The following is a 27,327-nucleotide window of genomic DNA, read 5'->3' as shown; positions in this document are numbered from 1 at the left end:
TTTTTTTTTTTTTAAGAGCCAAGATGGTGCCGCCTGCCGAGAGTCCCATGTGCTGTTTCCGGTCATTCTCGGAAGCACGATTCCCACACCTAGCCGACACGGTTGGTGGTTGCCGGCGGTGTGGGGTTTCTTAAAACTGTTCCCTGCGGAGCCAGTCAGCAGCCAGCATGTCTAACAGAAACAATAACAAGCTGCCCAGCAACCTGCCGCAGTTACAGAATCTGATCAAGCGGGATCCGCCAGCCTACGTCGAGGAGGTGGGAGTGCGGCGTAGCGCCGCTAGAGGCCGGGGCGCGACTGGTTGAGACATAGGGGAAGGTGTGGAATGGAACTGGGGTCCTGGCTCGCCCCAAGTTCTCCGGTTAGGTTCAGGGAGCCCTCGGGAGGAGAGACGAGGTTGAGGAAGGGACATGCCTCTGGTTTCGTTCCCCGCCGCATGGAAATTTGCTGCCCGTTTGGATTTTCTAAACGTTTATCTTCCGACCTCATAGAGGTGGAGGGACAAATGCCCCCCCAGCCTCCAACTTCCATGCAGATTTTTCAGCCTTTTGCTTTCAGAAACCCCTAAGTTGAATAAGTCGGTAACACTTGATGAGTCGTATGTTAGAATGCCTTCCATCGACGTCTGTTTCCGAGAGCCGGAAATGGACCTCCAGACATAAGATTCAAAGCCGGCAGTGGGGACAGTTAAGGAGCAGGAAAGGGTACCAATCTGGAGGGATGCCAGTTTTCTGGAAGTAGCACCGAGGAAGAAAGAGGACACTTCCTGAGCGGAAGAAAACGGGGCAGCAGTGTGTCAGGAGAGAAACAGTTTTCCAGAGTATCGGAATGGCTAGGGTACTTTAAAAAATATTATGGCCTGGCCCCGCCCAAGAGTTCTTAATTCCGCTGGTCTGGGGCTTAGAGGGGAATGAGGGATGACCTGGGAGTCCTGGACATTTGTCGTGACTGATGAACATAAGGGGCGTAATGATACCAGTTCTTAGGTTCTCAAGGCAGATAGTGGTGGCTGGGCCATGGATAGGAGGGGGAAAGAAGTGAGATAAGGATATTGCCAGGAGCACACGGAGTTCTGGGGCCCCCTCCTCACTCCTGTCAATGGTGGCGTGGAGTCAAAAGAGCAGGAACTTATCTGAAGCATGTAGGGGCTGTAGGTCTTTTTCTTGACTCCTGGTCTTGGAGAAAGCTGGAGGCCTAAGAGTTTTGTTGGGGGAAATCAAAAGTTATGTTTTTTTTATCATGCTAGGTTTAAGATGTCTTTTAGGTATCTAAACACATGTCAGGCAATTGGAGATAATGAATTTGGAGTGAACTGGCCCCGTTAGGGCTGCTAATACAAAGAAATACTCATTCTTAGGGTGCCTGGGTGGCTCAGTTAAGCAACTGACTTGATTTTGGCTCAGGTCATGACCTCAGGGTCCTGGGATGGAGCCCAGTCATGGGCTCCCCTCTCAGCAGGGAGTCTGCCTGAGGATTCTCTCCCTCTGCCCCTCCCCCCCACTCATGAGCGCGTGCACGGACGCACGCGCTGTCTCTTTCTAAAAATAAATAAATCTTTAAAAAAAAGAAATACTCATTCTCATAGTGTCTCTCTCATACACACACAATTTAAAGTTGTGGTCTAGGGCTGGAGAGTAGATGTAGGGCATGGAACTGAGGCCTGGTGAGTTCCAACATTAGACTGTTGGGTGGTTGTTAGAATTAAATATAATTAAATGAGATAATGTACATAATGACTTTGGTATACAGCAAGTGCTGAATAAGTGGAAGCTATTATCATTATTTCTGTGTATTGCTTTTGGCTGTTGACACATCCTATCTAGAACTCCAGGATAAAATCTTAATCATTATTTAAAGGAAGAGGGGAATTTTGACTGGAGAGTTTTACATAGTTGCGACATAATTTCCTTTTTCTGACCTATATTTTTCTGCTGCTATGACTGCTCTATATATTGAATCTGAGTTTTTGACGCTTGCTTTAATGTGCTTTACACCACATCACCTACATTTCTAATGATAAAGGAAAGGGTCTTTAGATTACCTATGATGTGCTCACATTTTTCAAAACTTATTTTGAAGAATGCAGGTAAGGAAAAGATATTTCTACACACTTTTACCATATCTGTTTGTCCGTGCCACTATCAGAGATGTCTACTAAGTAATTTCTCATTCTTTACTGAGAAAGTCATATAATAGAAGGTGACAACTTAAATTTTATTTTCCTACAGTTTCTACAGCAGTATAATCACTACAAATCCAATGTGGAGATTTTCAAATTACAACCAAACAAACCTAGCAAAGAACTGGCAGAGCTGGTGATGTTTATGGCACAGGTAAGATGATTTCTGAGTAAAACAAAGACCAGTTGTTTTATACAGTTTGCAGAATATTTTTCTAGTACTATCCAACCTTATTCCATTCAAGAATGGAAACTTTTTAAGCTTCCTTTTTTGCAAATTTTATTTTCTCCCTAAGCTGAATTAGAAGATTTTGCTGGAGTATTGCGCAGAACCCACCAAAGCAAAACTTTCAGGCTGTTTGGTTTTTTATCAAATTCATAAGAGCAGATTCTAACTCATGTCACACATATTTCACTAAGGTTAGAAGAAATATGAAAGAGGTCAGAAAAATAGCATGTAGAATAAAAAGAAATGATTTGAAACCATCTACTTCTATGAAACAGCCTTTTACTCTCCTTTTGCAGAGCATCATAAATATGTGCGTATGAATTATAGGAGAGAAAGAGAAACTTCAGAAGAACCTTTGCTTTGTTACAGATTGGTCACTGCTATCCAGAACATTTAAGTAATTTTCCTCAAGAGCTGAAAGATCTTCTCTCCTACAATCACACTGTCTTGGATCCAGATCTTCGAATGGTAGGTCCAGTATTTGGATTGATATATTGTGCTGTGTTTATGTGTGCAAATAATATGTGTTTAAATGAGAACAGCCTCAGCTAAACGTCTTCTTAAAATGTAAATCAGAATGTGTCACCTGTTCCTTAAAATCTTTCTGTGGCTCCTCATTTATACTTAGAGTAAAACTCTACAATACTTACATGGCCTGTAAGTCCCTACGTGATCTGCTTTCCAATGTTTTGGGTTTTTTGCGGGGGGGACAGTTGTTTTTTTTGTTTTTGTTTTTTTTTTAATTTTTTTTTTTTTTTTTTAAGATTTTATTTATTTATTTGACAGAGAGAGACACAGCGAGAGAGAGAGCACAAGCAGGGGGAGTGGGAAAGGGAGAAGCAGGCTTCCCACGGAGCAGGGAGCCTGATGCGGGGCTCGATCCCAGGACCCTGGGATCATGACCTGAGCCGAAGGCAGACGCTTAACGACTGAGCCACCCAGGCGCCCCTGTTTTTTTTTTTTAAGATTTTATTTTTAAGTAACCTTTACACCCAATGTGGGGTCCAAACTCACAACCCTGAGATCAAGAGTTGCATGCTCCTGTGAAGTGTGCAAGACTGTTGAATCACAGATCTGTACCTCTGAAGCAAATAATACATTATATGTTAAAAAAAAAAAAAAGAAGAAGAAGAAGATAGCAGGAGGGGAAGAATGAAGGGGGGGAAATTGGAGGGGGAGACGAACCATGAGAGACTATGGACTCTGAAAAACAAACTGAGGGTTCTAGAGGGGAGGAGTGGGAGGATGGGTTAGCCTGGTGATGGGTATTAAAGAGGGCATGTTCTGCATGGAGCACTGGGTGTTATATGCAAACAATGAATCATGGAACACTACATCAAAAACTAATGATGTACTGTACTAACTGTGACTAACATCATAAAAAAAATAGGAAAAAGAGTTGCATGCTCTACCGACTAAGCCAGCCAGGCGCCCCCACCAGTACTTTTGACCTCATCTCCTTTTCTGCTACATCCCCCTCTCTCTCTGATCTTTCTGTTCTTCCAGCATGCTAACCCTGCCAGGATGCTCTTCTAAATACATGATTTCTTCTAGTCTTTCAAATCTCTCTTTTTTTTTTTTAAGATTTTTTTTAAATTTATTTGTCAGAGAGAGAGAGTACAAGCAGGGGGAGCAGCAGAGGCAGAGGGAGAAGCAGACTCCTTGCCGAGCACGGATCCCGATGGCGGACTCGATCCCAGGACCCTGGGATCATGACCTGAGCTGAAGGCAGACGCTTAACTGACTGAGCCACCCAGGCATCCCTAGTCATTCAAATCTCTTATGCATTAAGAACCCTAATTATAATTTACAGTTTTTACAATGCTTTATTTATTCCTTTATTTTTAAATTTTAAGAGTTGGAGTAAAATTCAGTTCAAATTGGGCAGTGCCAAACCAGAATTGATTAGGAACACTCCTGTAATGCTTAATTTAATAAATTTATTCATTAACTGGCCAGTTTGAGCATTTAAATATTGTCACTTTAGTGGTTGATGTTCGGTCCTGGCTGAGAGCCCCTTTACCAGCCTCGTGCTCCCATTTCCCTCACCTGTGGTGAATGTTGGCTGTTATTGGCCCCCAGCTATCCTTTTTCCAGTGCCTTGTCTCTAGCTAGATGACAGCCCTAGCACGTGGGAGGTCGCCCTCTCAGCCTACAGGTGGTACCTGACTAAACCAGAGGTACAAAAGCCCAGCCTCTTCCCCTCGGTGTAGGTCCAACTTCGTGTTGCAGTTTGTGCTCCAGGGCTTCTGTGTGACTGAACTAGACTCCAGGCAGACTCTTAATGGCTGAGCCGCCCAGGCGCGTCCGGCTTTTTATGTCCTTTGTATTCATTTCTTTTTTTAAGCATTATTCATCATTTTTTGTTCAAATTGTTATCACCTAGCCAGTGGGAGCTTTTCAGTCCTTTCGGCAAAGCCCCTGATATTTTTGAAAGCATCCTTATATTCTGGCAGAAATAATTCCAAAACCTTTTTTACTGCTTTTCCTGCCCCAAGACTTGGAATCAACTATTCTCCAAGGATTACTTGTTCCATTAATGGAGGACGGTAGTAGAAGCCAAACCTTGGGCGATAAGGCTACTCATGAAAGTTGGTGTAAGCAGAGTGCTACGAGTGCTGTTGGCTGATTCTTGGTACTAACAGTACTTCCAAGGAATGCCTTGTAAGGTCACAAATTCAGATCGATGATTCCAGTTTATTCTCTTCTTGTTACCCCACCTTTCTTATCTTTGTTCATTCATTGATCACTAGGGGTTTGTCGTATCTTTTTTTTTTTTTTTTTGAGACCGGGTCGGGGGGGCAGCAGGGCACAAGCAGGGAGGAGGATCAGAGGGAGAGGGAAAAGCAGACTCCCTGCTGAGCAGGGAGCTTGATTCAGTTGATTCGGGGCTCGATCCCAGGACCCTGAGATCATCACTTGAGCCGAAGGCAGATGCCTAACTGACTAAGCCACCCAGGGGCCCCGGGTTTGTTATATCTTGACATTCCTTCAACTCCATGTGTAAAGTAGCCCTCCCTCAGTCACTGTGTATCAATTATATTATCCTGTTTTACTTTCTTCATGACACATATTATTGAGATACACCTGTTTATGTGCTTCCTTGCTCCTCTATCCGCTCTCCTGCCCCACTCCCAGTGGCAGGTCCATGAGGGCAGAGACTGACTGTTCTGTTCTAATGCCCAGAATAGTGCCTAATTAGTAGAAGACAGCATGCTCTTTTGGGGTGTACATTCTCCCTTTTCTCATCTTAATTTCATCATTATCATGTAGTATATTTTCTTCCTTCCTTAGACATTTTGCAAAGCTTTGATCTTGCTGAGAAATAAGAATCTCATCAACCCATCAAGTTTGCTAGAACTCTTCTTTGAACTTCTGCGTTGCCATGATAAGCTTCTGCGAAAGGTAAAGAGCAAAATTGCTTTCCCCCCCTTATATTTCATTTTTCCTTGCAGTGATGTTAAACTTGTAGATTGAATTCTTGATACTTCGCGTTATTGGATACGGTTAAGAATAATTTTAATAGGAAGAAAATCAACGTTTGTGTGCATACAATATGGTGCTAATAGATAACATTTATTGAGTGCTTACTTTTTGCCAGGTACCATTTAGAGCTTCTTACATATTTATTTGTTTACTCACAAAATGAGATTGGGTTTATTATTACCATTATTTTACAAATGAAAAGGCTGAGGCACAAAGAGGTAGAGTAAGATGCCCAGAATCATGGGCCATGTTAGTGGGGAGGCAGGAATATAAACCCAGGCAGGCAGTATGGCTCCAGAACCCATGCCTTTTTCAACTGTACTATACTGACGAGCTAAATCAGAGCATGGACTGGACACTCCTAGCTATAACAGCCCCCACCCTATCTCCCAAAACACTTTTTTTGTTATTAATATTTCCCTGTGACTTTGTATTTGCTTGTATAAGTAAGACCAGAGCTGAAGATTTGTGAAAGAAATTTAAGAAAGAAAAATTTAAGTTTACATTTATTAACTTCAAAATTTTTTTTTCTGAGTGTTAAGAGACTGCCACCGTTTGATTTTAGCAATTGTACTTCTTGGTCTAATTGTGAGATAAAAGTTGTCTATGGGAGTATATTTTGGGCACCATGGTAGTTAGGGGCCAAGTAAATGGAGCAATTTTCCTTTTTAAAAATAACTTTATTGTGATATAATTCACATACAATTCATCTTTTGAAAGTGTACAGTTCAGTGGTTTTTAGTATATTCACAGAGTTTGCAACCATCACTACAAACAATTTTGGAGCATTTTTATCCCCCTCAAAAAGAAACCCCATTCCCATTAACATTCGCTCCCCATTTCCCCATCTCTCTCAGGCCTAGGTAACCACCAATCTACTTTTGGTCTCTATAGATTTGCCTTGCCGGGTATTTCATATAAATGGAATCACCCAACACGCGTAGTATTTGTGTCTGGCTTCTTTCACTTAGCATACTGCTTTCATAGTTCATCTATGTTGTTGAATGTCTCAGTACTTCATTCCTTTTTGTTGCCAAGTAATATTCCGTTGTATGGGTATACCACCTTTTGTTTGTCTTTTCATCAATGGACAGTTAGGTTGTTTCCACTTTTTGGCTATTATGGATAATGCTGCTGTGAATATTTATGTGGAAATATGTTCTCATTTTTCTTGGAATTGTTGGGTTATATGGTAACTCCTTGTTTAACGTTTTTAGGACAACTTTCCTTTTGCATTTTAGCTGCTGCTTTTTGTTTTGTTTATGGTGTCTTATACAATGAAAAGTACGTAAAATTAAACTCTCCCATGCATTTGTACTTTTCTCCAAACTGAGCAAAGTTAGAAATGTTAGTTAATATATGTTTTTGTTTCCTTTCCTTAGACTTTATACACACATATTGTCACTGATATCAAGAATATAAATGCAAAACACAAGAACAATAAAGTGAATATAGTAAGTACCCTTTTGTTTCTCATGTTTGCATTATGTACCAGCAGTGTATTATATTAAGTCTTCTTTCTTTTCTTTTTCTTAAGGTGTTGCAGAATTTCATGTACACCATGTTAAGAGACAGCAATGCAACTGCAGCCAAGATATCTTTGGATGTGATGATTGAACTCTACAGAAGAAACATCTGGTATGTATTTGTCTCTTGAGAAGGAGACTCTCATTCATTTATAATTACTACAGAGTACATACACAAATATTTTTCTTGATCTTGAGCTCTTAAATATACCGCTGTCATAGATTAAGTTGGAAATTTTTAGAAATAGCAATCCAAATAACTAATAACATTGGCAACCGTTTCTTGAGCCACCTACACCTCATATTATTTCTTTCAACCTTTAAAACAACATAATGCAGCTTATCTGGAATTATCCCCATTTTATAGGTAACAAAACTAAAGTTCATGGAGTGTAAGCTTAGTAGCTAGTCAAGGGCAGAGCTGAAATTCAAACCCAGATGTCAGACTCTGAAATCTGTGCTCTTCCTGCTCTGTCACTCTGAGGATTTCCAAGTCAGTTTATCCCATGTATATAAAGTATCAGGCTCTGTAAACTTTGGTTTGTTGGTACATTGTTCCCAATTCATGTCTTTTTTCGCTATAAAAGTAATATTCATTGCAACAAAAAATCAGGAGCTAGAAAGGTTGTTTAAAATTTTTTTGATAGTTTCACCACCCAGAGGTGATCCACTGTTAATAGTTTATGATATTTTCTCCTGTTTTTTCTTTAACGTGAATTTTTTTAAGATTTATTCATTTTTTGGGGCGCCTGGGTGGCTCAGTCGTTAAGTGTCTGCCTTTGGCTCAGGTCATGGTCCCAGGGTCCTGGGATCGAGCCCCGCATCGGGCTCTCTCCTCCGCGGGAAGCCTGCTTCTCCCTCTCCCATTCCCCCTGCTTGTGTTCCCTCTCTCGCTGTGTCTCTCTCTGTCAAATAAATGAATAAAATCTTTAAAAAAAAAAAGATTTATTCATTTTTTATATATAGAGAGAGAGAGAGCGTGTGCACACACAGCAGGGGGAGGGGCAGAGGGAGAGGGAGAGAAATCCTCAAGCAGACTCCCGCTTAGTGCGAAGCCCCACTCAGGGCTAGATCCCAGGACCCTGAGATCATGACCTGAGCTGAAATAAGAGCTAGCTACTTAGCCAACTGAGCCACCCAGATGCCCCCTTTAACATGAATTTTTAAATATGGTTGGAATTTTGCAGTACTATTAAATTTTTATTCATTTTGTTTCTCTTGAGTATGTTCCTGTGTCATTAAAAATTCTTCAAAAAAATCCATATTAAATGGCTGCATAATTTTCTGACATAAGACTGGGCTAAAGTTTAATTAAATGTTCACTGGGGTTGACAATTTAGCAATCCATGATTTTTTTTTTGTTTGGCAACCCATGATTATTTATTGCAACCCACAACTTTTTAAACTATGGAGTCTAACCTGTCAGAAATATATATTGTTTATTTTGTGCCATTGTCAATGCTATGAAATGCAAGAGAATGAAGATTTACTTTGAAAACACTCATTTGTCTTACTCCAGGAATGATGCCAAAACTGTCAATGTGATCACAACTGCATGTTTCTCTAAGGTCACCAAGGTGAGTGTCTGTAGGGCTGTGTGGAGGCACTGTGAGTACCGAGGAGATGGGCATGTGAGGAAGAGGTGCTGTATGGGCGTGCAGTTCATGTTTAGTAGTGCTCTCTTTGTGTTTAGGCTGCTTCCCTGGTTCATCTGTGCTTTAGAGGAGGCAAACAAAGTTACGAGTTTTTTAAATGCTTTGTAGTAAATGATAGCCTTAGTGTTTGTTTTCCCCTGTAATTCTTGACTCTTCTTTTATTGGGCCCAAGCACAGCTGAAAGAAATTTAAGAACATGTCTGACTTTCTGTTAGAAAGTCAAAGACAAAAATGTCACTTTCTGGGGCAGAGGCAGGGATATAGAAATTCCTGGTAGTCTGCTTAAAAGATAACTATGTAGAACCTGGCTGTTTTAATCTAAAGATAATTTTTTAAAATTATATATACTTTTAGGACAAACAGTGGTGTAACAACATTATGTTTTGATTGAGAAAAATGGACCCAAATCCCATCAGTCTGATCTTGTTCCTTCAGATCCTAGTTCTGTGCATGAATAATGCGTAAACAAAAGTATTTATTCTTTGTTATAAGCTGGAGTGAGTAATTGACTTGTTCTGATTGGTCTTTAGATATTAGTTGCTGCTTTGACATTTTTCCTTGGGAAAGATGAAGAGGAGAAACAGGACAGCGACTCAGAATCTGAGGTTATACGTTCAACCATAGATGCTTCTGAACTTTACAGTAGTCTGTCAGATTTCTTTATTGCTCTCAGTACAGATTGTAAAATGCATGACTGCTCAAGTTAGAAAGACACTTACATGTTATCTTTATCCTTTATTGTGTTCTGCATGCTGAGATTTTATTCTATTTAGAATTTGTCACTTATGTTCACTAAGATTGGTTTTAAAGGACTAATAAAAGTTAAATTCATTTAGCCTTGTTCTTAGTTCTAAAGCTATGCCTTGAACTCATTATATAAACTTAGAGTGAAAATTGCCGCCAGTATATTTTTTGAGACGATGTCAATATCATAGAGTGTTTAGGGAAGGAGAGGAAGAATATTGTGACCTCTTTTAAAAAGGCTAAATGAAGATTTATGATGTCATGAAATTTTCTTTATTAAAAAATACTTTTTAGTAAAATCAAAAAGAAATTCTAAGAAAAAATATTCTTTCTCATATTAGCATTGTGGTAACAAGAATATGAGAATAATAAGATCTTTTAATTCATTTTGTTATTAAATAATGTGTGAATAATATATTCTTATTATAAAAAATTACAGGTACTATAGATAAAAGTTCTTGATCCTGTCTTATTTCTACTTCCCTGTTCCATCTTCACAGATAACCATTTGCTTTCCCATGTGTTTATGTGTGGATGTGTATATGTTATGCGTATATTAGATCTTTGAAATATATATAAATGATATGTATATTATTTTGCAACCTGCTTTCTTTGTGTTGTATATATGGATATACCAATGCATTTAGTACATACAGATCTACCTCATTCTTTTAACCTCCACATATTTCAGAATGTGAATGTATTATAGCTTAAGCATTTTCCTAGTGATAGTGTTTCCAGTTTCTTTTTTCAAATAAAAACAACGTTGTATTTTATACTTTGATAAAAATTAAAAGCAAAATATAAAAACAAAAATCAGTGCTCCAGGTATGTACCTGTTTGTACACATAGGCAAATATTTTTTATTGAATTTTAAGTCATGCTCCTTTTTGATAGCGGTTGCAGAGTACAAATGCAAAGAAGACTTTGAAAGCCTTACTGTTTGCTTCTATGCAGATTTTCCTTGTTTACAAAGTAGTTTCTTCTTCAGGATGAAGGACCAACAGCAAGAGATCTTCTAGTGCAATATGCCACAGGGAAGAAAAGTTCCAAACACAAGAAGAGGTTGGAAAAGGCTATGAAAGTGCTCAAGGTGAGACTTGTACCTGGCAAATGAGGTAGGAATCATTAGACTATAGAATATGGGGTTTTTAGGAAACGCTTTTAAGTATTTGAAATAAAGAATTGGCATTTTTTGGGAAACTTAGAAATGTGTGATGAATTTTTAAGTACTGGTTTTTTAGATGACAAAATGTTTTCAGCTCTAGCAAAATCTGTGACTTGATTAAATTTGATTAAACTCACTTTTCACTTGTTCTGATCAAGATGGCTCATACTAGGGTATTTTTGCTAGATTTATCTTCTCAGAAGAGTGTACCAATGAAATACATTTTATATTTTATAATGGTTAGTCTGAAAACTCATTAATTTGGCCCTTCTGTGTCTTTTAATGTTTATATTTCTAAATTCTTTGAAGTCTCACAGGTGCTATTTGCTGGAACATTCCCAAGGTTTAATGTAAAAAGACAAAAACCACCTTTAGTTCTAGTTGAAAGAAAGGCTTTTGAAACAAATTTGTTACAGGTTTCTCTCCCACAATAGTGTGGTGTAATGTAAATGATTTTCCTCTCGTTTTATTTCAGAAACAAAAAAAGAAGAAAAAACCAGAGGTCTTTAACTTTTCAGCTATTCATTTGATTCATGATCCCCAAGGTATTATAATTATAACTTCCCAGGTTCCTTTTTGGCCTTACCTCTGCCTGTTACCAGGGAATGTAAGATCCCTGGCACTTAATAGACAATCAGTAATTGTTGTTACTAGTTGGTTGTAGCCTGGGGAATTATGTTCTAAAGTTGTAATTCCCAGTCCACAGCAAAATAAGAAAAATGTGGAAGAGTTCTTTACTTTATGTCATTAACAAACAGTAGTGGTAGGACATTGTGCTTGACTAAATGAAAAATTGATAATCTTTTGTCGGTGCAGATTCTGATTTAGTAGGTCTAGGGTGGGGCCCGAGATTCTATATTTCTAACAAGCTACCAGGTGGACCAGCTGCTGGTGGTCTGTGGACCATACTTTGGAAAGCAAGGTTCCAAGAACTGTTAAGTGGAGCTCCTATCAAATAGTCAGTCATAAAAATCTTGGGGATCCGGGGCGCCTGGGTGGCTCAGTTGGTTAAGCGTCTGCCTTCGGCTCAGGTCATGATCCCAGGGTCCTGGGATCGAGTCCCACTTTGGGCTCTCTGCTCAGCTTCTCCATCTTCCCCCCCCCCCCCCCGCCCCGCCATTCTCCCTCTCTCTCATAAATAAATAAATAAAATCTTTAAAAAAATAAATAAAAATCTTGGGGATCCTTAACCAGCAGAGATTTCAGGTACAGCTGTGCCACAGTCACTGATCTAACAACTGCCTTTCTCTACACCTGTTAGATAGTGGTGTACAGACCATGGACTCACAGTGTACTTCTCTGATCTTCTCTTTTCAGATTTTGCAGAAAAACTACTAAAGCAGCTAGAGAGCTCTACAGAGAGGTTTGAGGTGAAAATGATGCTCATGAACCTCATCTCCAGATTGGTGGGAATTCACGAGGTTTGAATTACATTATGTTTCTCATTTCGGTGAATATTAGAAATAGAATTATTCTTGGTAAAAGGAAAGCCACTAAGGTAGAACAGTGGCTTAATTTTATCCCTCAAAACCCATTTAAACCCATACAATTTATAGAAGAATAAAATCTTTCACTCCCAAAACAGCAATTTTTATCACTTTGTTTTCTTATCAGTAAGTATGGATGTTAAATTATACATATATTGAGTTTGTGGACAGACTATTTTGTGTTCTGTTTTTCTACTTTGTTTTACATATACGTTTTTCTGAGTCAACATAACCTGTGTATTTTTATTGACTATAACTACATTTTGCAGTTTGTTTATCCCTTTATAGCTTTCCTGGCTTCCAGACCACCCTGGTAGGAGATTGTCAGTGTTTGCAAACCTGAATTCTCTGGTCATTTATTTCATATTGAATTAAATTGTAGGAGCTCCTTGGTGGTATTTTATATACATATATATGTATATCTGTAAAGTGTGTACATATGGAAACTTACCACATACTAAATAGACTAACTGCCGTTGTAGAAAGTGAGATTTCCAAAAAGTTAGGCCATGAAGCAATGGCGTTGAGGTTGTTCCCTATCATTTCGCTCTTGAGACTTGCTGTTCTGTACATCATTGAATGTGTTGCTTACTTCGAAAAGTTTATTTTTTAAAGTTTTATTTATTTATTTTTATGTAATCACACCCAACACGGGGCTTGAACTCGTGACCCTGAGATCAAGAGTTGCACACTTTTCCAACTGAGCCAGCCAGGTGCCCCCTTCAAAAAGTTTATTTAAAGAAAAAAAGTAAAATAGTCTTGTTTACTGAAAATCTAGCAGTGTCAACAAATATTCAGTTAAAAATGAAAGTACATGTGAATAATGAAAGCACTTGTTCCCTTTTTCTAAGAAAAACTTAACATCTTAATGAATAAAATGCCTTTTCTCCACGGGCTGTAGTCCTACAGCAGGATTACCAGATGAATTTATGTTACATTTGCGCAGAAATTTCATGTCAGGCCCAAATTTGAGCTTGATAGGAAAGCAGAAGTGATGTGTAATTTAAGCATGGTTTGATAGAAATGATACTAGAGTTTCATAACTGACTACAGTTGAGCATCCATCTTTGTACTGAACCTAAATCTTCCGTATTACTTGTCTGGTCCTGGTCCTGGTTTTGCTTTGTGGCTAAATAGAAAAAATTAATTTATTCTGACATGGTGAACTTTGAGAAAGACCAATCCATTTCCGAAGTTTCTCTCCTTGTGTAGTTAAAGATTACAGCTGCTTTGGTGAACATTTTGTCATGTGTAGTAATGTCAAATCACTATGCTGGACACCTGAAACTAATATAATACTGTATGTCAACTACAATTTAAAAAAAAATACAGTTGCTTTAATAACTAGACCCTGTCACCTTTATTTAGGTAGACTCTAGAGTGCTCAGAGTAATATCGAGCTAATACAGAGCTTCCTCCAGTGTGATTGGACTGGTATCCAGTAATAAAATGAGAACTGTGGGGGTTTTGGTGATTAAATTATACCAGATGTTATTCAGGTTTGAGTTACTATTTTATCCCTTGCTTTGGAGCCTTAATATCATTGCTATTCCTTCCTATAATCCTGTTTATCTTTGAAGACTTAAAAAAGTTCTGCAGCCACACCGATTTTAAAAGTAGAAGAATGTTACATTTTGGTTGCCTTTTTTTCCCCCTGGTTTATTCTGCATGTACCTTCTTCTTCCTTGACATAATGAGGATGGCAGCAGTATAGCCTTCCTTTCCTTGGGTAATATAGCACACTGAATCATGAATGCTTGTTGAGAAAAAACAAAAGTAAAAGATGATCCCTAGTTAGGTGAGCTTGTGATAAAATTGTGTTAGGGAGAAATAAAACTATAGCTTCAGTTACATAAATATTAAAATCTGTGCATTCTTCTTTCCACAGCTTTTTCTCTTTAATTTCTATCCATTTGTGCAAAGGTTTCTGCAGCCCCACCAAAGAGGTAAGCTTCCCACTTGCCATGTTCCTTCGGTGACCTTGGGTTAGAATAACCACCCATGCCTTTTCTGGAATTATTAAAGGCAAGAGTTAGGAGTAAAGTGTGTTCTGTTTCAGAAAAGGGGAGAGAAACCCTTATGTTTTCTTTCCCCCAGTCTGCCATGGGTTAAATGTTCTGCTTATCAACTTTAAGAAATAGTTATTTTTGGAAGAATAAAGACTGGATTCTCAAAGCAAGTCTTTTTGTAGTACTGTAAACAGGTAGAAAGTTCTAAAAATGAAGTCTGACCTACTGTAACTGTAATAGATATCAGAATTTTATCTTACTGTTATCATTGTCTTCATGTGTATTCTTAGTTAAAAACAACATAAAAGCAGGAAAGAAGAGATGGTTGCTTTTGCCTTTGAACTTGAACCAAGATAGGAAGGAAGCCAGCATTTGTTGAACATCTAACATGAGCCAAGCGCTGTGCTGCTAAATGCTTTACTACATCATCTCATCAGATCTTCACTTCAGTCCTGGGAGGTGTAGAAATAAAAAGACCAGGGTCACTCGGCAAATAAATGGCAAATTAGGATTCACCTCACTTCTTTCTTCTGCCAGAGGTCTTGTTCCTAATATACACTGCCCCTTTGAAGGGAGAGCATGTGTATATATTTGTTTGTAGTTATTCACTTACTTAGTGATTTCTAGGCTGGACACTGAATTAGTCGCTAAGAATTCCACAGAGAACATAAAGAGTGTCCTCACCTTCATAGAGCTTACATTCTGGAGGGAGATCCAGAGAGTGCTGTGTATACAGTGTCCAGGTGAAGATAAGTATTTTGAGGAAAAAGGAAGAATAAAGAACAAAGAGTGCTGGGGCAGGTTCCAGTTTAGGTTATGTCAGGAAAGACATTTGGAAAAGGCAGCAGCTGAGCAGGGACCTGAGGGAAGTGAGGGAGTGAGCCAGGCAGGGATCCGGGGGTTGGGTGTTCCAGCTGGGATAGCATGTAAGGTAGCGGTGGCATGTAAGGTGAGAACGTGCTTGCCATGTTTGCTATAGTCCTGAGAGACAGAACAGTAAGCTGACTATGATCTTTCTGATCTCTTACATTTTTAGAAGTAACAAAGATCCTTCTGTTTGCTGCCCAAGCATCTCATCACTTAGTACCCCCAGAGGTGAGAACTCTTAAACCTTACCTCTGTCTGCATAGCAGTGCCACCATTAAATATATCATGGTAGCTTTTCCCACAGGGATGACTGCCCCTGCCCCCCTTTTCTTCAAAATGAGAAGAAGAGACACTAACTCTTTTTTTTTAATTTTTATTTTTTTAAAGATTTTATTTATTTATTTGACAGAGAGCTCAAGTAGGCAGAGTGGTAGACAGAGGGAGAAGAAGAAGCAGGCTCCCTGCTGAGCAGGGAGCCCAATGCGGGGCTTGATCCCAGGACCCTGGGATCATGACCTGAGCCGAAGGCAGACACTTAACGACTGAGCCACCCAGGTGCCCCAAGACACTAACTCTTAAGGAGATAGACACACACGTTTATAGAAACTGGAGGAAAAAAAAAAAAATTACTGTAGAAAAGTAAAGTTTGTTTTAGATAAGTTGTTGAGAATTCTGACTTTAATTGCTAAATCTTTTGTCAGAGAAGACAAGAATATCAGTAAATTAAAAAAATATATCAGTAAATTTTTATAGTGATTATTTTTCAACGCTAATTCCTTTATTTGATTAAAATAGCATTGGAGGGGCACCTGGATGGCTCAGTTGGTTAAACATCCAACTCTTGATTTCAGCTCAGGTCTTGATCTCAGGGTCATGAGTTCAAGCCCTGTGTTGGGCTCCATGCTGGGTGTAGAGCCTACTTAAAAATAAATAAAATAGAATAAAATCATTTGATGGTCCTGAGTCAAAGCAATTTTTTAAATCCATATTGAAAAATAATACTAAAAGAGAGCAAAATTTAATCTAAGGATAGCCAGGAAGACCGAAACCCGAAGTATTTTTATCGGTCTTCCTCAGTCTTGATTCCTTCCAGCTCCCATGTTGAAGATGCAAGGCTGTTTTACTATGAATAGTCTATTGTCCCTTCATCCTCGCATGTTCGAGTAGGTAGAGGCATTTTATCAGCACTCATCTCTTTTCTTTTATTCCCAATTCAGATCATTCAATCAGTGCTCATGACTGTGGCCAACAATTTTGTCACCGACAAGAACTCTGGGGAGGTCATGACAGTAGGGTATGTAGAACATACCTGGAGGCAGTGGATATATTTTTAAAGGACTATTGACCCTGGAAGTCCCCAATTTATATACCTTTTGATTTAGTCTTTTTAGGAAACCTCCCTGGATTGAACCATCTGAGATTGCTGTTTGGGCTTTTTAAATTCATTTTCCTTTTCTAGAATCAATGCTATAAAAGAGATAACAGCTCGATGTCCTCTAGCCATGACTGAAGAACTTCTCCAAGACCTGGCTCAGTATAAAACACACAGAGATAAGAGTAAGATGCATGTTATTCTCTGTAGATCAAAGAATATCAAGTGACTCTTTTCTCAATAGACTCTTTGCTCTGGAGTTCCTAATTAAAGATATTATTTTACAGATGTGATGATGTCTGCTAGAACTTTGATTCAGCTCTTCCGAACACTGAATCCTAAGATGTTGCAGAAGAAATTCCGGGTAGGTGAAACATGCGTATGTTGATCCAAAGGTTACAGTCTCAGAAGGTGAGAATAACTTCCTACAGTATGAGTTTTGGTGTTTATGAAGCTTCCACTATGAGTATTGGCAATTTTATTCTCAGAATACAGTTGAATTGAATACCATTGCCTTAACTATTTTGTAGTTGGCACATGCTCTTTGATGCTGACTGAGTCTTATAGACCTGTCAGGCTGTTTCATCCTGAAAGCTTTTGACATCGTTAACAGATTGGAATTCCGGAGATCAGTCAGTAACTGATGCCAGTATCGAACAGGCTGTTCCCCAGCCAGATAGCACCTCTTTGGAATTGGGAAGGAAGAGAAATGTGTGTATGTAACAGAAAGAGGTGATGATTGCAAGACTTGAGAATTGGAACAGTTCTCTATTAACTACCAGTTTCCTGATCCAGATCAGAGGAGAGCAAAAAAATAGGCAGAATTCTGGCTGAGGGATTTACTTTGACCCAAGGCATAAGTGGATTATTTTTGTCCTTTGATTACTTCCATTGTTCATGATTCTCTCTTCTACATTCATAATCTTAGAGAATCCTTTTTTTTTTTTTTCTGAGGCTTAAACTCATATATGAGGCTTGAACTCACAACCCTAAGATCAATACTGAGCTGAGATCAAGAGTGGGATGCTTAACTGATTGAGCTACCCAGGTGCCTCAAGACCTCATCCTTTTCATGAATAATGCAGTCTAAGAACCTTACTAAAAACAGTGTTTGGGGGTTGGGGGAGGCGCCTGGGTGGCTCAGTTGGTTAAGCGTCCAACTCTTTATTTTGGCTCAGGTCGTGATCTAAGGGTCATGAGCCCGAGCCCTGTGTGGGGCTCCATGCTCAGCAAGGAGTCTGTTTGAGATTCTCTCCCTCTGCCTCTCCCCCCACTTGCACGAGCGCACACGCGCTCTCGCTCTCTCTCTCAAATAAGTAAATCTTTAAAACAAAACAAAACAGTGTTCTTTCCTTTAGGGTAAGCCTACAGAGGCCTCCATAGAAGCAAGAGTGCAAGAATATGGAGAATTAGATGCTAAAGATTACATTCCAGGAGCAGAAGTTCTAGAAGTTGAAAAAGAAGAGGATGCTGAAAACGATGAAGGTTCATTTTCATTTCACCATTTTTCAAGATAAAATCACTCCTATACTGTATTGACCTTGAAATCTTTATGCTGATTGAACATTCACTGGACAGGTATTTATTGAGCAAGGACTATGTGCCAAGCATTGTTACAGACATTGAGGATCAAAATGGGCATGGTTCCTGCTCTTAGGGAACTTGCAGTGTAGTGTAGATGTCATGTCCTCAGGACAGCTGCCCCTTATCAAGAGCATGCTGGCCACTTGGGAAAAAATAATAGTTTTTGCTCATTGTCGAGAAAAAATGATGAGGATTAGTCCTGAGCAATCTTCCAGGATACTCCTTGTTGAAGGAGAACACTTGTTGAACATTATTGAAGAATGCTTGAGAAAACTCCATTCTGATTTCCATGGTTAGCCTTTATTACCTTGATTGCTGGAGTCCTGTCTCTTCATATTAATTAATTCATCATATCAGCAAAACTTCTTAAAGCATTACCTGTGAGCTAGCCACTGTCAATGTAAAGATGAATGATGGTGCCTGTCCTTGAAGATCTTTTATAAATAGCTCAGCAATAAAGTGTTACCAAGATCTATGATTGAAATGGGGCCTAAGGGCAGGAGAGAAGTCAGGTCTACCTCAGAGGTTCAAAAAAGGCCTCAAAGGGAGGCACCTGGGTGTCTTAGTGAGTTAAGCATCTGACTCTTGGTTTTAGCTCAGGTCATGATCTCAGGCTCCCCAATCAGTGGGGAGTCTCCTTGTTTCCCTCTCTGTCCCTCCACCTGCTCGAGTGCTTGCACTCTCTCAAATAAATCAATCAATCTTTAAAAAAAAAAAAAAAAGGCCTCAGAGAGATGTTGACCCATGAGCTGTATCTTGAATAATAAGTGAGGAATGGTAGAAGTGGAGATTTTCCAGGCAAACTATGAGCAAAGCCCTGAAGGATTTAAGAAACTGTTACAATGTAGGATACAGGGTGGAACATAGCAAGATACCAGACTAGAGATAGAGTTGAGGCCTCAGTAGGAGTGGTTGTGTTTACGCCATACCAAAAAAGCTGAAACACTTTCTTATGGGGAACTGAAAAATTGCAAGTATCTGTGATTTCGAAAGCTTATTGTGGTGACTCCGTTAAGAACTAATGCCTCTTCGTTGAGGTATCTGCAAGGTTCTTTCACATCCAGAATCTTCAACTTCAGTTCTCTGAATGACTGTTTCTAACTAGTTTCTAAAAACATGTATAAATATGCTTACACAAGTTGTCAGACCCTCGCTGTGTGGCCAAGATAATGTCCAGGTGCTGTTTTGATGGACATGGTTTGGTGGAAAGAACATGGGCTCTAGAATCAGACATGATTTTTATGATTTCACCGTAGGCCACATTTTCTAGCAGTGTGGCTTGGGATAGGTATCTTAACTTACAGGGTCTCTTCCTCTTCTGTTGAGTCGTGAGAGTTAAAGAAAGTGATTATAAGGTTTAGCTCATGGTAGATACATGGTCGTGCGTATTTCCCATTGATGTGGTTTATTTAACAATAAATATTGCTCAAGTATTAGTCCGTAGAGCTCCATTGACTTTTACCTTACTTTTGCTTGATTTATTTCAACTTACCATGAGTACACAAAGTGACAGCACTAACAGTGTCTTGTTTTTCACACAGATGGGTGGGAAAGTACCAGTCTCAGTGAGGAGGCAGATGCCGATGGTGAGTGGGTTGATGTGCACCACTCTTCTGATGAAGAACAGCAAGAAATAGTAAGTCCTGAAATTTCCTTGTACAGGTGCATCACTCTGATGTTTATTAAGACCTAATTCATGCTGGGCCTTGGGGGGGGGACTAATAGTGTTAGCTTTCACTTGAGCTAGTAGCTCTTTAACCTCTGTTGTGTACTTTCAAGTCCAAGAAGCTCAACAGCATGCCCATGGAGGAGCGGAAAGCCAAAGCTGCAGCCATTAGCACGAGCCGAGTTTTAACTCAGGAAGACTTCCAGAAAATCCGCATGGCCCAAATGAGGAAAGAACTCGACGCTGCCCCAGGGAAAGCCCAAAAGAGGAAATATATTGAAATCGATAGTGATGAGGAGCCCAGGTAAAACAACACATATACCGGGGCTTCTTCAGTCAGCTCACGTGGTGATGAAAGTATTAGGGAAAGGACCTCCACCCTGGTTTCATATTATATTTGTTCTTTACCCCAGGGGTGAGTTACTTTCTCTTCGGGACATTGAACGCCTTCATAAGAAGCCAAAGTCTGACAAGGAGACAAGACTAGCAACGGCAATGGTAAGTGAAGCATACCATTCCCTGGTTCTTCAAACAGAAAGCAAATAAGATGAAAAATGAAATAAAATGAATAGCCACAGAATGGCAGTCTTTTATTTTGATGTTTTAAATAAAGGTATAATTACCATAGAATAAAATGCACAGATATTAGGTGTTCTGTTAGATGAGTTTTAACAACTAGATAGCCATGTAACCAACATCCAAAACAAGATGGAGAACACACAAAGGCACTAGCACCTGTTCTCGTATCTGGGAGGCTCAGTGCATTTATCCGAGCTCTTAGGAAAGCAGGGAAATGTTTACACTCATTAAAGAATAGCCTCTGGCAGGTGCTGTGGGCTGCATGTGATTGCACATCTCCAGCATTTCCAACCGCCTACCTTTTCAGCTTTATTTTCTACACCTTTATTTGTTTTAGGCATCATCCCATACTGGTTCCACAATACCCTGTGCATTCCATTTGTACTGAAACCTGTTTAGATAAGTTTAAAAATCCATGTTTGTTCTTCTCTACCTTCTCATATTCTATCTGTACTTCCTGAAATGCTCCAGCCTTCCCCTCCTTTCTCCCACCATGAGTGCCTTCATCCTGCCAAAAACAGCTCATCCATCTCCCTTTCTAGGAAGCTCCTCTGATCTGACTGGCTGAATTACGCTCTTTTCCTCCGCTGAGCTTCCCTTGCTCCATTACAATATATCATGGTCATTTCTCCCCTGGAGTGAGTTCCTGGGGAGCAAGGACTGAGTTCCATCCATCTTTTTGTCCTTGGCATCCAGTAGAGGATGGAATAGAGCCTGGCATAGAGGAGACACGTATGTGGATTAGATAACTCTTGAAGTGTTTTTGTGTGTGTGCTAGGCTGGAAAGACAGACCGAAAAGAATTTGTGAGGAAGAAAACCAAAATGAACCCATTTTCCAGTTCCACAAATAAAGAGAAGAAAAAACAGAAGAACTTTATGATGATGCGATATAGCCATAATGTCCGGGCAAAAAACAAGCGTTCCTTCCGAGAAAAGCAGGTGAGTTCAATGAAGCTGGATTGGTTTGAATACTGTTGTCATTTTAAGACTTCTTTACTCTTGAGACAGTTGTGCCTTTAGGACCTTGTGTTATGAGTGTCTTAGGATTAATGGGGAGTATTGGAGAGCATGGAGAGGTAGAAAGTGGTCAGGACATGTAAATCCTACACCTGACTTGGTTGAGATTCACCTGTGTGACCAAAGGGGTGTCCATTTTCTTCCTCTATAACGAAAGGAGTGTAAGCTAGATGGTCTGTAAGGTCATCCCTATACGAACATGCTCAACATTGCCATCTGTGAAATACAATATTTTGATCCTTCCTTATGTGCCCTTTTGCAAAGCTTTTATGTTTACAGGTTTTGAGGATTTCATTTTATCTGTTTATAGCCTTTGCTGTGTAGTCTGGTGCTGCTCAGTAGGCTTGCTTATTTTAGTAATTTATTATAATAAAACAAATTCATGTTCTCATATCTTTCTCTACGGGGAATGTACCAGAGTATTTCTAAATGTATTCTGAAGGATCACCAGGAAATCAAGTCAAGAGTAAATCAGTGTTCCTAAATTGCTAGCCAAGATAAGTCTGCCAGGCCGGAATGTTAACGGCCAGATTTCTAGGGCAGTGTTCCATCTATGGGGGCACCAAGGCAGCATTAACTGAGTTAAGTGCCATTTAAAACCTACCTGGGGCGCCTTGGTGGCTCAGTCGGTTAAGTATCTGCCTTTGGCCCAGGTCATGATCCTGGGGTCCTAGGATCGAGCCCCGTTTCGGGCTCCCTGCTCAGTAGAGAGTCTGCTTGTCCCTCTCCCTCTGCTGCTCCCCCTGCTTGTGCTCGCTCACTTGCTCTCTCTCTCTCTCTCAAATACATAAATATTTAAAAAATAAAAAAATAAAACCTACCTATCTGCTTATTTCATTTTTCTGGTTCTAAACTATGTCCAACAACATTATGTAAATAATAAAGTGACAGCATTTTGAATAGAGGTTGTTAAAATTGAGGTGAAAAGAAAGGTGCCATTTCGGATTTTAAATATCTGAATTTTGGGATGCCAGATGGCTTTCAGTTAGGCATCTGACTCTGGATCTCAGGGTTGTGAGATCGAGCTCCATGCACTCAGCAGGGAGTCTACTTGGGATTCTCTCTCTTCCCTCTGCCCCTTCCTCCTGCTCTCACTCTCCCTAAGTAAATAAATGTTAATATATAAATATCTGAATTTTGCCAATTCAACTTAAATTCACAGTTGAATTGATTCATCTATTAGCTTATCCTTCAGCAGACCTTTATAAGATTGTACGGTTGAAGAATAGTAACCACTGAGTTGCACCATGGTTTGTTCCTTCCTTCATTATGAAGATTTTGTGACCTTGGATGTTCCCCCACTCCCTACTTCCTCTGTTGTTTTAGCGAGATTTTTTTGGCATGATTTGGAAGCCTTGCTTTGTTCCTGGCCAGCACCTCTTGAGTCATGAGATGAAAGAATTTTTTATTTAAAAGTAAGAGTTGAGTTCATTGGACATTGGACTTGTTGGTTCAAGAATATCTTTTCCTTGTTTTCCAGTTTCCTTGCCATTTGGAACCTGAAATTAATCAGAATTTCTATTTATGTATCCTTGCCCTATATTTTCTTCAAGATCTCTCCATTATAAAACTTGACTCTAGGTTCCTAATTTTCTCTTAATTCTCTTCTTCACCCTAGACCAGCACTCCCCAATAGAAATTCAATACAAACCACATAAATAATTTTAAAATAAAAAAGTAAAAGAAAGAGGTGAAATTCATTTTAATAATATATCTTATTTAACCTAATATATCCAAAATAGTATCATTTCAATATGTAATCAATATAAAAGTTATTAGAGATACCAGACCTTCTTTTTTTTTTTTTTTTTTTAAGATTTTATTTATTTATTTGACAGAGCACAAGTAGGCAGAGTGGCAGGCAGAGGGAGAGGGAGAAGCAGGCTCTCCGCTGAGCAGGGAGCCGGACATGGGGCTCGATCCCAGGACCCCAGGATCATGACCTGAGCCGAAGGCAGCCGCTTAACCGACTGAGCCACCCAGGCGCCCCGATACTGTACCTTCTTGTTTTAGAACTAATTGAAATCCAGTGTGTGTTTTACACTTGCGGCACATCTCAGTTTGGACTAGCCATTTTTCAAACATCCAAAAGCCACATGTAGCTACTGGATCGGGCAGTGCAACTTCAGAGCATCCCCCAAACTGACCTGTGACCCTAAAATAGAAAAACCCATTTCAGTCTACCTTTTGTGTGTTTCTTTTGCTATTCACACATTATACTTCTGACATTTACGGTCACCCAGTGTGTGGAGGTTTTGTCCCTACACAAGCAATTTTCTGTAATACTGGCTGGGTGTCTACAATTCAATTCTGACATTGTTTTCTTGGAGATAGTGTCAGATCCCACAGGTTAAGGGCTCAGTCCCATGAGACTGCACGTGCCACCTTCCACAGCCCTCCTCCCCCAAAACACACACACACACACACACACACTTCAGAAACCAGTCGCAAGCCCAGGTGATAACCTATGTTTCTGACCAGTGACCCTCTCCCTAGGTTTGATTAATTTGCTACAGCTGCTTATGGGACTCAGCGCAATGGTTACTTAAGGTTACCAGTTTATTAAAGGATGTGATAAAGGATACAGATGAACAGCCAGATGAAAAGATACATAGGGCAAGGTCTGGGAGGGTCCTGAATGCAGAAGCTTCTGTCCCTGTGGACAGAAGTGGGATTCATCACCCTCCCGGTGCGGATGTGTTCGCTAACCTGCAAGCTGTCAGAACCTCACACTAAGGAGGTTTTTTGAAGGCTTCATCACATAGGCATGATCAATTATTAATTCCATTTCCAGCCTCTTTCCCCTCTCTGGAAAAGTGTGTGGGTTGGGGGTGAGGGCTGCCAAAAATTCCAAGGTCTTTCTTGGATCAGCCCCTCTCCAGGAGCCCACTTACTTGCCTCATTAGTACAAAAGATGCTCCTAGTGCTCTTATCACTTAGGAATTTACAAGGGTTTTGGGACCCCTGTGTCAGGGACCGGGTCAGAGACAAATATTAAAAGGAGATGCCCTTATCACTTAGGAAATTACCAGTTTTAGGAGCTCTGTGCCAGGAACCAGGGCTAGAGACCAGTATATATTTTCTATTATCTCACACACCCGAAGCACCCTCTGGAAAAGGAGCATCACATTTTATACCCCTTCTACCTCTCAGTGGTATTTTATTGTCCTGAATAAAAGGGTCTTACATGGCTTAAAAGTGTACATGAGGTCTTAACTGTACATTTTTAGAGTATACTCATAGGATATATAAGAAGGTGGGGCACCTGGGTGGCTCAGTCAGTTAAGCATCTGCCTTCGGCTCAGGTCATGATCCCAGGGCCCTGGGACAGAGCCCAGCATTGGGCTCCCTGCTCCTCGGGGAGCCTGCTTCTCCCTCTGCTTCTGCCTGCCATTCCCCCTGCTTGTGCACTCTCTTTCTCTGTTAAATAAATAAGTAAATCTTAATTTTTAAGAAAAGAATATATAAAAAGGTGAGACTAGAAAAGGAAGGTGAAGCTTATGGCAGAGAGAGGAGGATCTTGAAGTCAGGCCTTTAGAAAGGTATAAAGGAAGAGGAAGGAGAATATACAGGTTCCTTATGTTCAAACGGTGGCAGCTGAAGGGAGAAGGGAACTGAGATATGTGTGAGACTAGTGAGTAGTCTGTGCTTTATTACAAAGTTTAATGAGCAGAATGAAACTTATGTAACCTTGGGTTATAACATCATTATCTAACATATAGTTCTTACCCTGTGCCTTGATTATTCTAGAGCTTTCCGTTTTTTAACTAACTTAATCAGTATACAACAATATGAGCAGGTACTGTGATTTTATATTTTACAGATGAGAAAATAAGGCACAGATGAGTCTGAGAAATACCTCCTCAGCCATACAAATTAGGTTAAAATGAACTTGTTAATTTTTCTACCTTAATTGTCTATCCTTAGCTATCCTGCCCATCTACAAAGACATACCAAGACCCAGATATGAATAAAGGCAAGGAGTCAATAATTTAAAAATCATAAAATCCAAGAAATTTGAACATTTAGATACAGAGTCAGGCAATCCCACCCCCAAAAATTCTTTTAACAAAGCAAACAAATAAAAACACATATCTATATTGTTAAAATTCAAAAGCTAGGGATCTTAAAAAATTACGAGGAATCAAAGAATGGTGCTTGGGAATTCATGGAATAGTATCCATCACACACCGAAGACACACAATTATCTCAGGATGATTTGTTGATTTAGTGATTTCAGTCTGGTACACTGCCATATAACCAAATTAGTATAACGGGGTACCCAAGAGTTCCCATGTTTAAATATTTTTTCTTATGTTCCAGCTGGCACTACGAGATGCACTTTTGAAAAAGAGAAAAAGAATGAAGTAATCTCCAAGCAAATTTTCCATTCCAAGAAGAGTGCTAAATTTGTATCATTATTTTGAAAATTAATCAAAAATGTTTATTTACATTAAAAAGTCCTGAAGCGCTATATTGTGAAAAACATAGTAAACTTGGTAGCAATTTAGTGTTTTTGTTTTGGAGATGGGTAATGGTGGGAATGTTTGAAATGTAACCAGTAGTGGTGTTGTAAAATCATTTTCATTTAGCATTCATGCAAAAAAAAAAAAAAAAAATGTTGGGTGCCTACTAATTGTCACTGTAGATAATAAAAATGACTGAGCCATAACCCCTCACAGAAGGCATTCACAGCCTATTTGGGAAATAGGAGGGGGCAGATGTGTGTTGTATGTGTATTTATAGTGCAGTGTAAATAGTTCTCTAATAGAGATAGGTCTGTGCTTCTCTGGGGTCATAGAGACCTCTGCAGGGCATGGGAGTTAAACATTTTCTCTTAAAACAGGACAATGTTACAAGAGTAAGAGATTCTTACTTGTATATAGGCTTACCTGCTGAAAACAGGTCCCTGCTGTACAGATTTTCCGTAGCCAATTAGGTCTTTTAGTCCATCCAAAAAATGTATTTTTTTGAATGCCAGGTACAGGCTTTTTGGTTAAGACCTCGCTTTTTAAATTGCCTTAAGTATAAATAGTAATCTTGGAGTGTCTTTAGTTCGTCATTTGGGCCGCCATAGAGGAAAAAGAAATCAGATTGGTTTCCTCAGCTGCCTTCATGCTGTGGTATTTTCAGGCCACTGTTTGCTTTGTCTCAATAAAAGGTTCCTAATGTCACATAGGTACTGTTGTGTGTGTTGAGTGCTGTGTTGGTCTCCCTTCCCTAGGCATGTTTGAGTAGATCTCAGGGGACACAGAGCCATGGTCATCCTCTGTTTGCAAGTCATTGCATTTGGAAATAGTTTGGTGCCTTTGCCTCAGATTTCCTAGATCATACTGTGATAGATAAGAAAAGTGTTCTATGTTACTTTAGAGTAAAAGGCAATTTTCTGCCCACCCAGAATTAGGAAGTAGCTTCTAAAACTTCTCTTGTTCACTTTCTGTGTTCACTTTTGGTTTTATTTGAAACTTTGGGGCCTGGGAGATGAGTTGTGAAGATCTTGAAGTTTACTGATTAGGTTGCACTGGCCTGGTGAGAGGAGCTCTGAGTCAACTTCAGCAACTTCAGTGTTTAACAGGAAGAGTGTCTGATGCAAATTTGATATTTCAGACCTGAAACTTCTCTCTTTCTCTCTCTCTCTCTTTGGGGGGAGGGGTTTGTATTTTTGAACTGGGTGTCTCGAGAGAGAGAGAGGTAAATAAAATTCAAAATGGCATAGCAGCTAGGGTTCACAGCTTTGCTGCATGACTTGTGATGGTAC

At 39.6% G+C, this 27,327-nt stretch overlaps 1 protein-coding gene across 2 annotated transcripts; it reads left to right on the top strand.

Moving 5' to 3' along the window:
* On the top strand, positions 1 to 26,747 carry SDAD1 (SDA1 domain containing 1). Of its 2 annotated transcripts, XM_036072599.2 has the most exons (22): positions 1 to 257; positions 2,229 to 2,333; positions 2,778 to 2,876; positions 5,703 to 5,813; positions 7,277 to 7,348; positions 7,432 to 7,532; positions 8,940 to 8,997; positions 9,606 to 9,680; positions 10,811 to 10,912; positions 11,463 to 11,532; positions 12,305 to 12,408; positions 14,363 to 14,420; positions 15,520 to 15,578; positions 16,568 to 16,644; positions 16,810 to 16,907; positions 17,010 to 17,086; positions 18,081 to 18,207; positions 19,848 to 19,942; positions 20,086 to 20,276; positions 20,386 to 20,470; positions 21,330 to 21,491; positions 25,893 to 26,747. In XM_036072599.2, exons 1-22 carry the CDS (start codon positions 168 to 170, stop codon positions 25,938 to 25,940), a joined length of 2,064 nt encoding a protein of 687 aa, XP_035928492.1. In that variant the 5' UTR covers positions 1 to 167; the 3' UTR covers positions 25,941 to 26,747. The 2 variants fall into 2 exon arrangements, with proteins under 2 accessions (XP_035928492.1, XP_035928494.1); XM_036072601.2 differs by lacking the exon at positions 1 to 257 and having other exon boundaries at positions 2,705 to 2,876.
* Positions 26,748 to 27,327: the final 580 nt, after the last annotated feature.

The sequence above is a fragment of the Halichoerus grypus genome, chromosome 3, assembly GCF_964656455.1.
Source record: "Halichoerus grypus chromosome 3, mHalGry1.hap1.1, whole genome shotgun sequence".
NCBI lineage: Eukaryota > Metazoa > Chordata > Mammalia > Carnivora > Phocidae > Halichoerus > Halichoerus grypus.
The sequence above is the reverse complement of the archived record's forward strand: the minus strand, read 5'-3'. Positions and strand labels throughout refer to the sequence as shown.

What these genes read in the sequence shown, in the direction of transcription:
- SDAD1 (XM_036072599.2), top strand. Translation starts at nt 168, where the DNA reads ATGTCTAACAGAAACAATAACAAGCTGCCCAGCAACCTGCCGCAGTTA. An exon ending in AGGCTATGAAAGTGCTCAAG is followed by an intron (nt 10,913 to 11,462) that starts GTGAGACTTGTA and finishes GTTTTATTTCAG; the next exon opens with AAACAAAAAAAGAAGAAAAA. An exon ending in TAAAACACACAGAGATAAGA is followed by an intron (nt 16,908 to 17,009) that starts GTAAGATGCATG and finishes ATTATTTTACAG; the next exon opens with ATGTGATGATGTCTGCTAGA.